This window comes from Meles meles, chromosome 21 (assembly GCF_922984935.1).
Source record: "Meles meles chromosome 21, mMelMel3.1 paternal haplotype, whole genome shotgun sequence".
In the NCBI taxonomy this organism is placed as follows: Eukaryota; Metazoa; Chordata; class Mammalia; order Carnivora; family Mustelidae; genus Meles; species Meles meles.
This window is the reverse complement of record NC_060086.1, coordinates 40,921,725-40,934,449: the sequence shown is the minus strand read 5'-3', so window position 1 is coordinate 40,934,449 and position 12,725 is coordinate 40,921,725. Positions and strand designations below refer to the sequence as shown.

General features: G+C 50.8%; 1 protein-coding gene across 2 annotated transcripts in view; it reads right to left on the bottom strand.

Annotated features, from left to right (window-relative positions):
- Nucleotides 1-4,570: 4,570 nt before the first annotated feature.
- SRL (sarcalumenin) overlaps nucleotides 4,571-12,725 on the bottom strand; it is a 44,124-nt gene continuing 35,969 nt past the window's right edge. For both annotated transcript variants that reach the window (XM_045992450.1, XM_045992449.1), the window contains exons 4-6: nucleotides 9,923-10,039; nucleotides 8,960-9,193; nucleotides 4,571-7,724 (exon numbers count right to left, since the gene is read on the bottom strand). In XM_045992450.1, coding sequence (XP_045848406.1) covers nucleotides 6,913-7,724; nucleotides 8,960-9,193; nucleotides 9,923-10,039 — 1,163 coding nt within the window. In that variant the 3' untranslated portion in view covers nucleotides 4,571-6,912. The remainder of the gene's footprint in view (nucleotides 7,725-8,959; nucleotides 9,194-9,922; nucleotides 10,040-12,725) is intronic.

Genomic DNA, 12,725 nt, shown 5'->3' with positions numbered 1-12,725 from the left:
CCGAGGACCCTGTCCCCTCGGATGATCTGCACCTGCGGCGGGGCCAGGAGCACCTGGGATCAACCAGGAGCATCGAGGTCCACCAGGAGCACCGGGGTCCAGGGCCCGAGAGGGGCTCTTAAGGAGGATCAGACTGCTGAGGTGGGCTTCCTCCACAACCTCCTTACGGGGCTCCAGCACTGGTCCCCAGCTCCTAGCGCTGGGGCAGCATCTGGGGAGGACAGAGACCTGACGGCCCCCAAGCAGCAGACCATGAACCACATAGGCTGGCTTGCTGGAATAGGCTTCTTGGTGCCCGCCTCTGGTCTCTCTGTGAGCCCCGCTGCTGCTGCCCGCCAGACTTTCCCTGCTTCTTCATGGCCCCTTCTGTCCAGAAACTTGCAGTGGCCTCAAGCCCAGACTCCTTGAGCTTCCATTTGAGAGCCAGGTTTCCCTAACCCACGTCATCTCACCTTGACTGATCACTGGCCATTCCCAGATGTCTTCCTTTTTGAGTCTGGGCCCTTGGTCTTCCCCTGGGATCCATCGGCCTCCTCCCTGCCCTTCCAAACCTGACCAGTCCTTTAGAGTGGAGCTAGAATTCCATTCCCTTTCTAAGCTCCAAATCCCCAGGGTGTCCCAGTATTCCCAGGAGAGTCCTGGTGTTATTATGTAAAGGGATTCTCCTCCCCAGAGGTAATCTGTTAAATGTTCAAATAGTCTGTGTGAACTGGCAGAAATTTTCAGATAATTACAAGGGAGAAAGAAAGTCCTTTGCCCCACCATGTGTCCTGTATTGTGATTGGGACATGTGGCCAGTCTTTCCCCAAGATCTGCCTGGTCACTCCAGTTCCATGCCTTGTGTCCCTAACTGGATGATTAGCTCCCCTAGGGCAGAGATTACGCCTGAACGATTGTGTACTCTCCAAATCTTTTGAAGTTTTGATAAGGGAAAAAATTCAGAAGTCTGGAGGAAATGGAAATAAAACCCAAATAATTTGCACTCGTCACAAATATAAAATCACTCTTTTGTGTGTCAGGAAAATGTAGCACCAAAATTGCTCTAGGCTCCATATTAACACAAATCAGTGTGATTGAATGTAGTAGAAGGGATAGTAGGATGGGTAGAAAATGGGCCATTTGGTTTGGTTTGTCATGTTTTAGCTGGGTGAACTTGGACTTCTCTGGAGATGCAGCTTCCCCATGCTGGATTTGGATTTAAGGATAACAAATATGCCTGCCCCCATCTACTATACAAGATGATCAGGGTGAGGATCAAATGTGAAAGCTCTCTCTCTCAAATAAATAAAATCTTTTATTTTTTTTAAGATTTTATTTATTTATTCAACAGACAGATCACAAGTAGGCACAGGCAGGCAGAGAGGGAGAGGGGGAAGCAGGTTCCCCGCTGAGCAGAGAGCCTGATACGGGCTCGATCCCAGGACCCTGAGATCATTACCTAAGCCAAAGGCAGAGGCTTTAACTAGCTGAGCCACCCAGGTGCCCCAGTAAAATCTTTTAAATAAATAAATTTTCTAATGCAAATTATGTTTAAGTGTTTTAAAATTTTGTTACCATCAAGTGTCAAGATGCTGATGGACCATTAAAAAAATCAGGCAATTCTGTGTGTTTGCCAGTTTCTGAAGAGGAAGGAAAGGCCTTGGGATCAGAAAGACCAGTGTCCCCAAATGTGACCCTGGGCAAGTAAGCTCGCCCGCCCTGCTGTGAGTCAGGTTTCAGATGGAATTCTGGCCCTCCCACTTCCACACGCCACCTCTCCACCGCTCTGACCATCAGTCTTCTCATCAGTAAAATATGAAGACTAGTAACAGCATGGAATGCTTGCTGTGGGCTGCGTACTACTTCAAGCACACTACATGTTTTAAGTGATGTCATCCTCCCCCCCAGCCCTGCAGAGAGAGAGAAAGAGAGGGGCTATTTGTATCTCCATTTCATGGCTGAGTATTCTGAAGGACAAAACTGTCACTTGCCTGGTGCTGCCCAGCCAGTAACTACTGGAGCCCAGGACGAAACCTAAGCCATCCGACTCCAGAGTCTCTACTCCCTTTCCATGCCAGATGGCTCCCTACCTGTGGGGCTGTGTGAGCACTGGACGAAATAATACATGGAAAATACCTGGCCTGTGGCCTGGCGTGTGGCTGTTAGAATAACCACATCATGTCAAGTGTAACCGTGGGAATGTCTATAGGTCTCTAGCCCAGTTCCTGGCAAAACTCTAGAAGCTGGTTCTCTTCCCTCCTGAAATGATGAGAAAACAGAACAGGCTCCACAGTGCAAGCAGACACAGAAGAATGCTCAATTAGGCAGGTAAATTTTTTATCCTTTGATACAGGGAATAACTTAGAACCTGTGGGATATACCTTTGCTCCAGGCATATTCATATCTCTACTCTCGTTTTCTTGCTTTTCTTATGCTTCTCTTTTATTGCCTTTATGGTCTTCTCAAGAAAAACTAAGTTTCCCTGGACTGGGAGAAGCTTGAGTCACATGTCACAGACAGTAGAATCAGCACGAAACATTGCCGGTACTTGTAAGTTTTTGAAGGCTCTAACTTAGTTCAAGGGGGCGGGGAGGAGGGGCTGCAACTGCAAAGCCAGGGCCTCGGAGGTGTCCTCCTATGGCTGGGTTTTCCCTACCCCTGGCTGGGGCATCCATCTCTCCCCATGCACACACCTGCCTACATCCGTGCTCCCATAACCTGTCATCCACACATCATTCATACAATTACTTCTTCACAGTCACACCCAGACATACCTTTCCCCTCCAGGACCCTCTACACACCACATATGGCGCATAGACACTTTCTTTACTCCCCCCAAACCCGCCTACTCTTTCATTCATTCTGACAGCTCACAGGTAACGAGCCCTCCGTGCTAGGCTCTGTGCTACATACTCGGAGATCTTTCGACCACAAACACATACACACACACACCGATTTTCCGTGCAGGCATTTGCACACCCCTTGTACGTATAACCACAGGTAACCCCCAAATACTCAGATACGTACGCATCCCCACGGAGACCCCCTGTCCGTTAGGCCCCTCCTATCATCAGGCTGGGTTTAGAATGTTCTTTGATTTTGCTTCCTCCGTGGCATCCAGCTATCATGGCAGACAGGGCAAAGGTGGTCAGTAGGGTACAGGGCTTGTGAAATATTGAATTTTGAACATGCTGGCAGGTTCTAGTGTGTGATGTTTTTCTTGAAACATCTCACCTACTTTCCGTTTTCCAGGGAAACGCTCCATATGTCTCCCAGTCATGGGAAAACCCTGGTTGCAGTTATGGACGGGAGAGCTGAGCTGGGGGAGGGTGGCAGTGGCCTGATCTAGGTCAGGCTACTCCATTGCTGACTGTGGACCCCCAAATCAGAGGAGGGTAGGGGAGAGGGAGGCAATGAGTCATACTGCCCTACTCATCCCACCCTGAGATCAGCCTCTCCCGACAAGAAACCCAGAGCAGGTGGCCACCAAATTCCGCATCCTCCCTGTGCTGACCCCCTCATGATGGCATGTTGTTCAGTCTCACACCCCATCTATTTCCAGCCTCCCACTGGCTCCCCAGAGCCCAGTTCCTTCCTTTGCAAACACGCTCTAAACCAGGGTGTGAGGTCCTTGGGACCCCAGAGGTAAAATTTCAAAGTAAAGGAGCTCTGCTCTGAGGGGCACAGGGTTGGAGAGTCAAGGACAGTGTAAGTTCCCTTTAAAAACAAGTATAAGGAGGAAGCCCGGGATCCTGGCGCAGGGAGAACCACTTTCAGCAGAAGCCAAGAAGAGGCCCTGTCCTTCCATTCGGCCCAGACTCTCCAGCTCCCTCCCCAGAACCTTCAGCTACCAAGTGGGCAGCGGCATGGTTGAGGGCACAGACAGAGTGGACAGAGTGGTGTGTTTGCCTCTCTGAGAGACTTGAGGACAGAAGCTTCCATAGTTCCTATGAACGAGCTACCACCACAGACATCAGGGAGAATGACAGCCGGGGGCGGAGGAGAGAGGATGTCCTTGTCTCCAATTCTACAACGGGAAACCTGGGTTTCAAGGTCATCTTTGACATGGGGAGGGGGGCTAGAAGCAGCAGGGGTCTAGGGAAGAAGGCGCTGGGGGTGTCTAAAACACGGGTGGACGATTCGTGGATTATCTATCTATCCCTAAGAAACTTAGAAAGTAGCACTCGGGGTTGGGAAGAGACGGGAAAGATGAACAGGCGGAGCGCAGAGGATTTTAGGGCAGTGGGAATACCCCGTATATTCTCTAAGGATAGACGCATGGTGACACACTTGTCCAAACTCGCAGAATACACATCAGCGGGAGCAAACCCTAACGCGTCGACTCTGGGTGACTCTGGCCTGTCTGGATCGGCTCACCAGTGGGAACACATGTCCCACTCCGGTGGGGGTGTTGCTAGTGGGGCAGCTGTGCATCGTGGGAGCAGGGGCGTGCAGGAAACCTCTACCTCCCTCTCCGCTTTGCTGTGGGCCTCAAACTGCTTGAAAAACAAGAGTTAATAGAAATCGGTCTACTACTAAGAGGAAGAGAAAGGGAGTAGGCAGGCTGGAGACCATGAGAAAGCAGGTGATGTCCCAGAGAGATTGAACTTTATTGCGATTTCCTCCCCGATGAAATCAGAATGGCATTAACACTGGAAAGCTTCCACTTTGGAGAGAAATAGCACTGTTCAGGCACAAACACTAACAGATAACTCCTCTTGGGGGGAAATCTCGGGATCCTAAATTTACGACAGGTCCCAATCCACCACCCCCCCCCAAAGAGTCAGAATTCTGCTTGAAATCCACATCCACAGAGCGGGGCCCAAACAGCATGGAAAGCCCAGGCGGGCCGGCTGATGAGCCTACTGGCAGTTTAGAGAAAAGGCAGGTCAACGAGAGAGGAGAGGGAAAGGAGTGAGAAGAGGCAAATGAATGGAACGAAGAAAGGGAGAAACAATCACACCGGTCATGTCATCCCCTGCCCCGTGAAAACACAGACCCTGAATGAAGGTACTGGCCTCCTCACACCCACTTCCCCCAGAGTAATGGGCATCGGCTGCTAGGACGGGTCTGCACTGTGCACCACCCCACTGCATGGAGAAAACCAGACCTTCCTGAGCTGCTCGAAGACATGGGGAGCATCAGGGAGCAAGGCGGGAGGGCAGACTCTTGAGACGGTAGGTGTGGTGAGGCAAGGGTGGATTTTAATAAGAAGAAAAGCAGCCCGTTGGGCCCTGGTCACCAGACTCCTTGGGCGCCCCAGCAGGTCCCTGGTGCTCTGCTTGGCTCTGTCCTTAGAAGCAATGTCCGTCCTGGAGGCTCTGGCGCCTCTGGCTGACTTGTGGGAGGTTCAGCCCTGCTGCAGCTTGCACCCAGTGCTAATCCTTCTGGGAAGCAGGAATTCCGAATTCTCCGTGGGGATCTGATCTGATTGACCAGCAGTTTACTTCCAAGGCCTTGTCCTCGGAGTGCCTCCCGTCAGCCTTCATCTTCACTTTCCTTCTGGTCCAAGGTGACCTCCTGGTGCTGGTGGGTCCTGACTCAGGTCTCATGCTGAAGCTCCCCAAATCACTCACTCCCAAGGGAGACTGGCTCGCAAGGCTGCAGGTGCCGCAGAGGGCAGCCCAGGGCCAGGTCTCTTGGATTTGTACAAACCATTCACTCACCTACTTTTCATCGAAAGGTTCCTTCCCTCCACTCCCTGCTGCCCTCTGGGGTTGCCCACCAGCCAGGCAGGAGCCTCACAGCGCATCCTTTCTCCGTGCACGCTGGCCTCTGCTGTCTCCCTCCTCTCTCTCTCGGACAAGGCAGGACATGCATAGTCACACGTATTTGAAGGCACTGGCTGCCCTGGGGTACGCGTGGTGCAAACCAGTATCAATTCAGGCGGACACTGAATGTGAAGCCTTGGCTTCCGCCTGCACCGAGTGCCTGATGCTGGTTCTAACTCGTGGGCAATCACTCTTGAGTTTTGAGTGTCGGCACATCAGGGAATGGAGAAGAAGGGGAAGGAAAAGCCATGGCGTGAAAACCAGGAGGGAACAACTCTTCTGCAAAGCGTCTCTGCAGAGAAGGTATGGAAACTGCCTCCTCCTTGTCTGGGGGAGATGGGCTGCCCAGAGAAGACCCTCAGGAAAAGGAGCAAGGTTTCCATCGTCCCCTCTGAAACCCGCCTTCGGGGTCTGAGTTTTCCAAGACATGCAATAGACAAAGACACACTGCAAACCAATTAACCCTCTGAGCCCTCCTGGTACTTGCACTGAAGTCACTTCCAAGAAGTAAATTACCTGAATGCATGGAACACTTAGCCTCCTCTTGGGGCGGAGAAAGGGACTGAGCTTCCCAACCAGCTTAGAGGACTACATTGGAGAAATGGCAGGGGGAAGGCAGCACCTTCTCCTAGCCCAGGAGACGCCTGTTCTCTCTCAGCATTCTGGTATCCTAAAATGTTCCCCCGCCCCATGAGGAAGGAGGGAGGAGGGCCTGGAAGGAGAAGGGCCAGGAGACTGCATGAGAGGAAGTCACGAAGGACCCAAGCAGCCCTACAGAAATCAAGTCTTCCCTCTTTTTCCCAGCTTAGAGACATAAAAAAATTTCAGCTGCTTTCAGCGGGACACGCATCACTTCAGTATACACTAGAATTTAGCTGCTTTCTGTCCCTTTGCAATAGGACCCAGGAAAAGCTGGCAGGGCCTGACCTGCCTCAGTCAGGCCCCCCACGGAAGCAAGAAGATGGGCACACTATATAATTCACAGTTTCCTCTCGCCTCCCTTGACCCACACGCTCCCCCACCACTGGCCTCAATTAACTCCCAAATCTCCGGCATGTAAGGATTCTTGCCAGTGTGGCTCAAAGGGTTAATAAACCAGGACTTCTCAGACAGGACACAAGCTCATCCACCAACAGGAACCCCAGAACGGAGACACAGTGACCTAGTGTTTCTTATAGCGATTCTTTGGGGTCTCGCCACACCCTGTTTTGTCACAGTTGAGAGCACCTGGGTTCTTTCCTAGCCCGAGGCTTCCCAGGAGGCCGGGGAGCTCCTGCGTGATGGCCCGCTCAATCTTCTCCAGGAAGCAGCCCCCCATATAGGAACACTGCTGGGACAGCAGCTTGAAACTGGAGATGGGGTTGATGCCAAAGAAGTCCTTGTAGGCCTCTCGGTTGGGAAGGTCAAACTTGCTGACATTGGTCTTTGCCAGGATGGTCTTGAAGATGTAGAACTTGTCGGGGTCTTCCACAATGTCCTTAAAGACCAGCTCTCCATCGCTGAAGAAGGTCATTTTGTCCTTGTAAGTCTGCAGATAGCGGTCGACCAGGAGGGCGTGGATGCGGACCCGGATGGCGTGCTGGCGGATGAAGGCGATCTTGTTCTCCAACCTGTTCTCGATCACCTGGTTCAGGTCTTCCAGGAGAGAGATCTCTTCCTTGAGAAACAGGTCCCGGTGGGTATCGGGCTTGTAGTCTTGTGGCCAGAAGGAGCTGACGTACACCCTCGGGGGCTCTGTGACATTGATGAGTGGGGCCAAGCTCCAGAAGAGGGCCCCATAAACCCGCATAAGCATCTGCGTGGCCAGGTTGTCGGCCTTGTTCAGGATGATCCTTATCTGGGACTCACGTCCCTTCAGCTGGCGGAAGAGCATCTCCAGCTCCAGACCCACGTCCAACTTGGTTGGGTCAAAGACGACAAAGATGAGGTCCGCTCTGTCGATGAACCACTGGCACACGTCATTGAAGGGGTAACCTTGGGATGGGGGGGAGGAAGAAGTCAAGCTGAGCAGGCTCACCCTAACCCTTCAGGCCCCCTTCCAGAACCAAACCATTGCCTGCACTGAAGGAAGTGAAGGCAATAGAGATTTTCTGGGCTTTTAAAGACTCAAAGAATTAACTGCGTATCTCATGGGCCTTGTCAGCCCTGAGCCAAGAATAGCTTGATCCTTGTCTTAATCTATGGAATCCAAGGCTCCAGGAAAATAAAATATTTTTTCAAAGTGGAGATCTTTCTACTGTTGAAAAAGATATGGGACAGTGGCAAAGACATTGAAGGGTTTAAGTCAGGGAATTAGAAGGCTATGAGGGAGAGGATGTGCTATTTAGGGGGAAGCAATGTGGAGCTGGCCCAAGACCCAGACTGGAATTTGGGCTCTGCCACTGGCCAGCCCAGAAGAATAAAAGCTTCCAACCTTCACCATTTTAGTTACAAAATGACAAGAAGAACAATAGCACCTAGGTCTATATAAAGATTATGATGTTGCTATAAGTAAGAGAAAACACCTAAATAAATGCCTCTCACATGGTAGGTTCTCAACATATTTTAACTCCTTCCACTCATTTCCAAAATGGGAAGACTAGGAATACCTGTCTTGAAATTCTTCTACAACAATCAACGTAATGCATATAATTATCTGATGTATAACAGAAGAAAGGTGAATTTACTATCATAATTATTAGTGACAATATTATTACCAGTAATAAAATGGTCATAAAATCAAAATGAGAGTTATAACCATAAATTGAGATCCACCATCTGGGCCTACAGTCCTACAGATGCCCTGTGATGACTCATCTCTGCATACAGCCCCGTGTCCACCATCTGGGCCTACAGTCCTACAGATGCCCTATGATGACTCATCTCTGCATACAGCCCCATGTCACAGTAATACTTAGCGACCTCTGTCATAACCTAGTGTCTGCTGGGCCCAAAGTGGCCCTCCTCTCCCACTGGAAGAGAATTTTGGGAAGTCTAACACAGGCTTATGGTCAAGCAGGCCTGGTAAAGTAGACCCTGGACCAGGAGGAGTTTGAGGTCAGGTTCAAACCAGAACCCAAGTTAACCAGAGGTCAAGTACACGTGGACTGGGATCTGATTTGCCTTGGACAACGCTGGTCATCTTTCCTCTCCCCTGCCTGCCTACCACCCGCCGCTGAACTGTTTTCTAACACAAAACTCAAGGTGTTTGGATACAAGTGCTCCATTACCTCTTTCTTGCTGCTTGCGGTTTTCGATGATGCCTGGTGTATCCACGAAAGTGACTCGCTCCAGAAGTTTGTGGGGGACCTCGATGCCAATCAGCTTCTCTAGGAAATTCTGGCCAAATTTCTCGAGGGGTGAGAAGGACCTGGCGCTGTCAGCAGCCATGACGATACCCTCGATGGTTTTCAGCTTGGGTCCATGCATGAGGACAGTGAACTCTGAGGTGGTGGGCTCAGCACCTGCACGCATGGGCATGAGGACAGTCGGAACACAGTCACCTCTGGGACAGAGACCCTACTACAATGTAAGTGGATAAGCAAGGGATTTCAGGGTGGGTTTCCCCAAGAACTGGATACCCTGTTTGCTAAGCTAGTGTCTTCTTTCTTTTTTTAACTGTAAAATAAATGTCACGAAATTTACCGTCTCACCCATTTTGAGTGTACAGCTCGGTGGCATTAAGCACATTCATGCCACTGTGCAGCCCTCACCACCACCGTCTGCCTCCTGAACTGAACCTGTCCCCATTCATCACCCCTTCCCAGCCCCTGGTAATCTCTGCTCTACTCTGTTCTCTGTGGATTGGATGACTCTAGGCAACTACTAAATGGAACTGGAGGACATCTGTTCTTTCGTGTCTGGCTTATCTCACTCAACACAGTGTCTTCAAGAATCATGGGTGTTGTAGCATGTTTCCGAAATGTATCCCTTCTTAAGACTGAATGATACTCCTCACTCTATCGTACGGATAGACCCTTTGGTTTATCCATTCATTCGTCTGTGGATGTTTGGGTGGTTTCCATCTCTCGGACGTTGTTTACAAATTCTCCTGTGAACACAGACTGTAGCTGTTGGCTTCTTGCATGTAACTCCCATTGTTCTATCGAAGACACACATGACTATTTCATCATGCCTGCACAGAGGACACTGCCATGCCAACACACGTTACGTGCACGAGAATCTGCTGTTACCTGTATAGAGCTGGTAGCGAGTGTTTTCCAAGCCGAGGAGGTAGTTTATCATGGTGGACTTGCCAACGCTCCACGGTCCCAGGAATAGCACCATGGGCTTGGAAGTAATCTCCCCATCTGTAGGCAGCAGGAAATAGACATGGAAGTTCGTACAGGAGTGACACAGTGCTTCCCGCCGCATCCCAGTCCATCTAATGGAGTTTGAGAATTCTACACGGGACCAGGCAGGGTATGGCAATCAGCGGTATGTCTCTTGCTATGTAAATGCGATCACCCAGTTAAAAGATGCCAGGAGATGTGATTCTGGCTTTACACAGATCCTTGGCACACAGGCTCCAGAAGGAGGAGATGACATCAACAAACACTGACTCAGCGCTTACTGTGGGTGAGGCCTCCTGGTTTGCATCTGAGGAACGGCTCATCAGAAGGGGAAAAGGGAGCTGCCACAGGGGGAGGGGTTAGAACTCTGCTACCTGGGGATGCCTGGCTAGCTCAGTCAGTGAAGCATGTAACTCTTGGTCTTGGGGTTATGAGTTCAAGCCCGACATTGGATGTAGAGATTACTTAAAAATAAAATGTTGGGGCACCTGGGTGGCTCAGTGGGTTAAGCCTCTGCCTTCAGCTCAGGTCATGATCTCAGGGTCCTGGGATCACACCCTTCATCGGCCTCTCTGCTCGGCGGGGAGCCTGCTTCCCCCTCTCTCTCTGCCTGCCTCTCTGCCTACTTGTGATCTCTCTCTCTCTGTCAAGTGAATAAATAAAATCTTTTAAAAAAATAAAAAATAATATAAAATAAAATGTTAAGGGGTGCCTTGGTAGCTCAGTTGGTTGAGTGTCTGCCTTCAGCTCAGGTCATGATCCCAGGGTCCTCGGATCAAGCCCCGCATTGCACTCCCTGCTCAGCAGAAGCCTGTTTCTCCCTCTCCCCCCTGCTGCTCCCCCCTGCTTGTGCTCTCTCTCTCCGTCTCTCTGTCAAATAAATAAATAAAATCCTTTAAAAGAAAATTTTTTTAAAAAATTAAAGAAAACAAAAACCCTCTGCTATCTGGATTGGTAACAGAAAGAAAAGGACATGAAACAGGCTCACAGAATCTTAGACATCCTGGAAGGGAGCCTCCTGACATTCTACCTCAGGCTCAGCCTGACCCTGGGCTCTGGGCCAGTCTCAAATTAGCCTCCAAAGACCAGAATCTATTTGTCAGGTCCCAGGACTAAGCACTGACTAGGCAATTCTTGGGTCCCTGGGCCCCGTGTCCAATGTCAGGAAGAGCAACCTGCCTGGGCCACACCAGTTGGGGTCTCTAAGAAGGGAAAGCAGAATCCTCCAGTGCTTTCAAAACCGGGGGGTGGGGAGTGGGGGAGACACGGCCCTGGCTGCTGACTCACAGGCTCCTGCTCTTGCAACTTGTCCCTGAGCCACAGCACGGGGGCCAACCCGGCGTCATGTATACCTCACATTCTCCAACCTCTTGGTCCCCCTGAGCCCGGCACATAGGCCCTGGACAGTAGATCCTCTTTTTTTTTTTTTTTTTTTTTTTTTTCATTTTTTTCCATTTTGATATATTTAATTTCTTGGTTCAAAAATCAGAAGTATAAAAGGGTATAGAGTGAAAGTCTCCCACCCCTGTCCCCAGTCTGCCTCAGTCATAACACCCAGAACGTATTCTTCCAGGCATTTTAATGCACGCGGTCTAAGCAACAGGCGCAGATACCACGTTCCCCATCTTCTTTCTACAAAGAGGAGTACAGTATTCCTCTTGTCCAGCACCTTGCTTCTTGAAGTGCTGGTTTTCTTTCTCTGAGGTGAAACTTAATCCCAGAAGACCAAGACGGTGTCTCGTAAGTGGCAGGCACATATATAATTGCCTGAAATTGATACCATGGCCCTGCCCTATTCCTCTCGTCCTGCAAACACACACGATGAGTTGCTGGCCTCCCTGGGTGCCAACACCTGGCTCGAGGACAGGAAGGGATAGGCAGACTAAGGGGGTGGCAGGAGTCCCTAGCTATAACCACAAAGATCCTAGGCAGAGTGTCTTTCACCCAGGTCCAGGGGACACTAGGGGAACTGGATCTTCCAGCTCCCTCTGGGAAGAACTAGAAACGGGCCCTCAGGGGGCTGCTGTTTCAGCTGTCTACAGCAGGGGGCGTTGCTGGCATGTGCAGGAGGCCACAGGTGAGATGCTGAGGCTCCCCTACAGGCGGGGAGGCAGAATCCCTGGCACCGGAACAGGGGAGGGGAGAGAAGCTAAACTCAGAAAGTGGGGATCAGGAGGCGGGAGCGCCCTCCCCGCACAGCACCATTCCACCCGCCAGCCCACAGCCTCAGGAGGGCCACTTGGGTGGGTCTGCGGGCTTCGAGGGAAGGCCAGTGTGGAGGACAGGAAAGCCACAGGAGACAGCCACCTCACTCATCTCCTGTGAAGCCCAAGAGGATGGTTGCCTCTTAGGCTTGGAAGAGGCTGTCCAGGAAGTCATGGAATAGGGCATTCTTCCCAAGAAGGAGCCAAGAGTTCCAGCTCCTGGTTCAGCTGTGAGATCCTGAGAAACCTAGCATTTCCCTGCGCATCTGGTCCCTCTTCTGTGAAGCAAGAGTAACGGGCACCCTAATTACCCTGCCCACTTTGGAGCCTTGGAGAGCATCCATGGAGAGCATCACACAAGAGAATATGGAAGTCACCGGTTCACACAAGGAGCTGTGTAACACCCTCTCCGTTCAATCAGATACACTGTGAAAGTTTTCGGGGATGAACAACTCAGGAAAAGCGCAGGACTGTGGGGCAACAAGACTCTCCCAGACCAT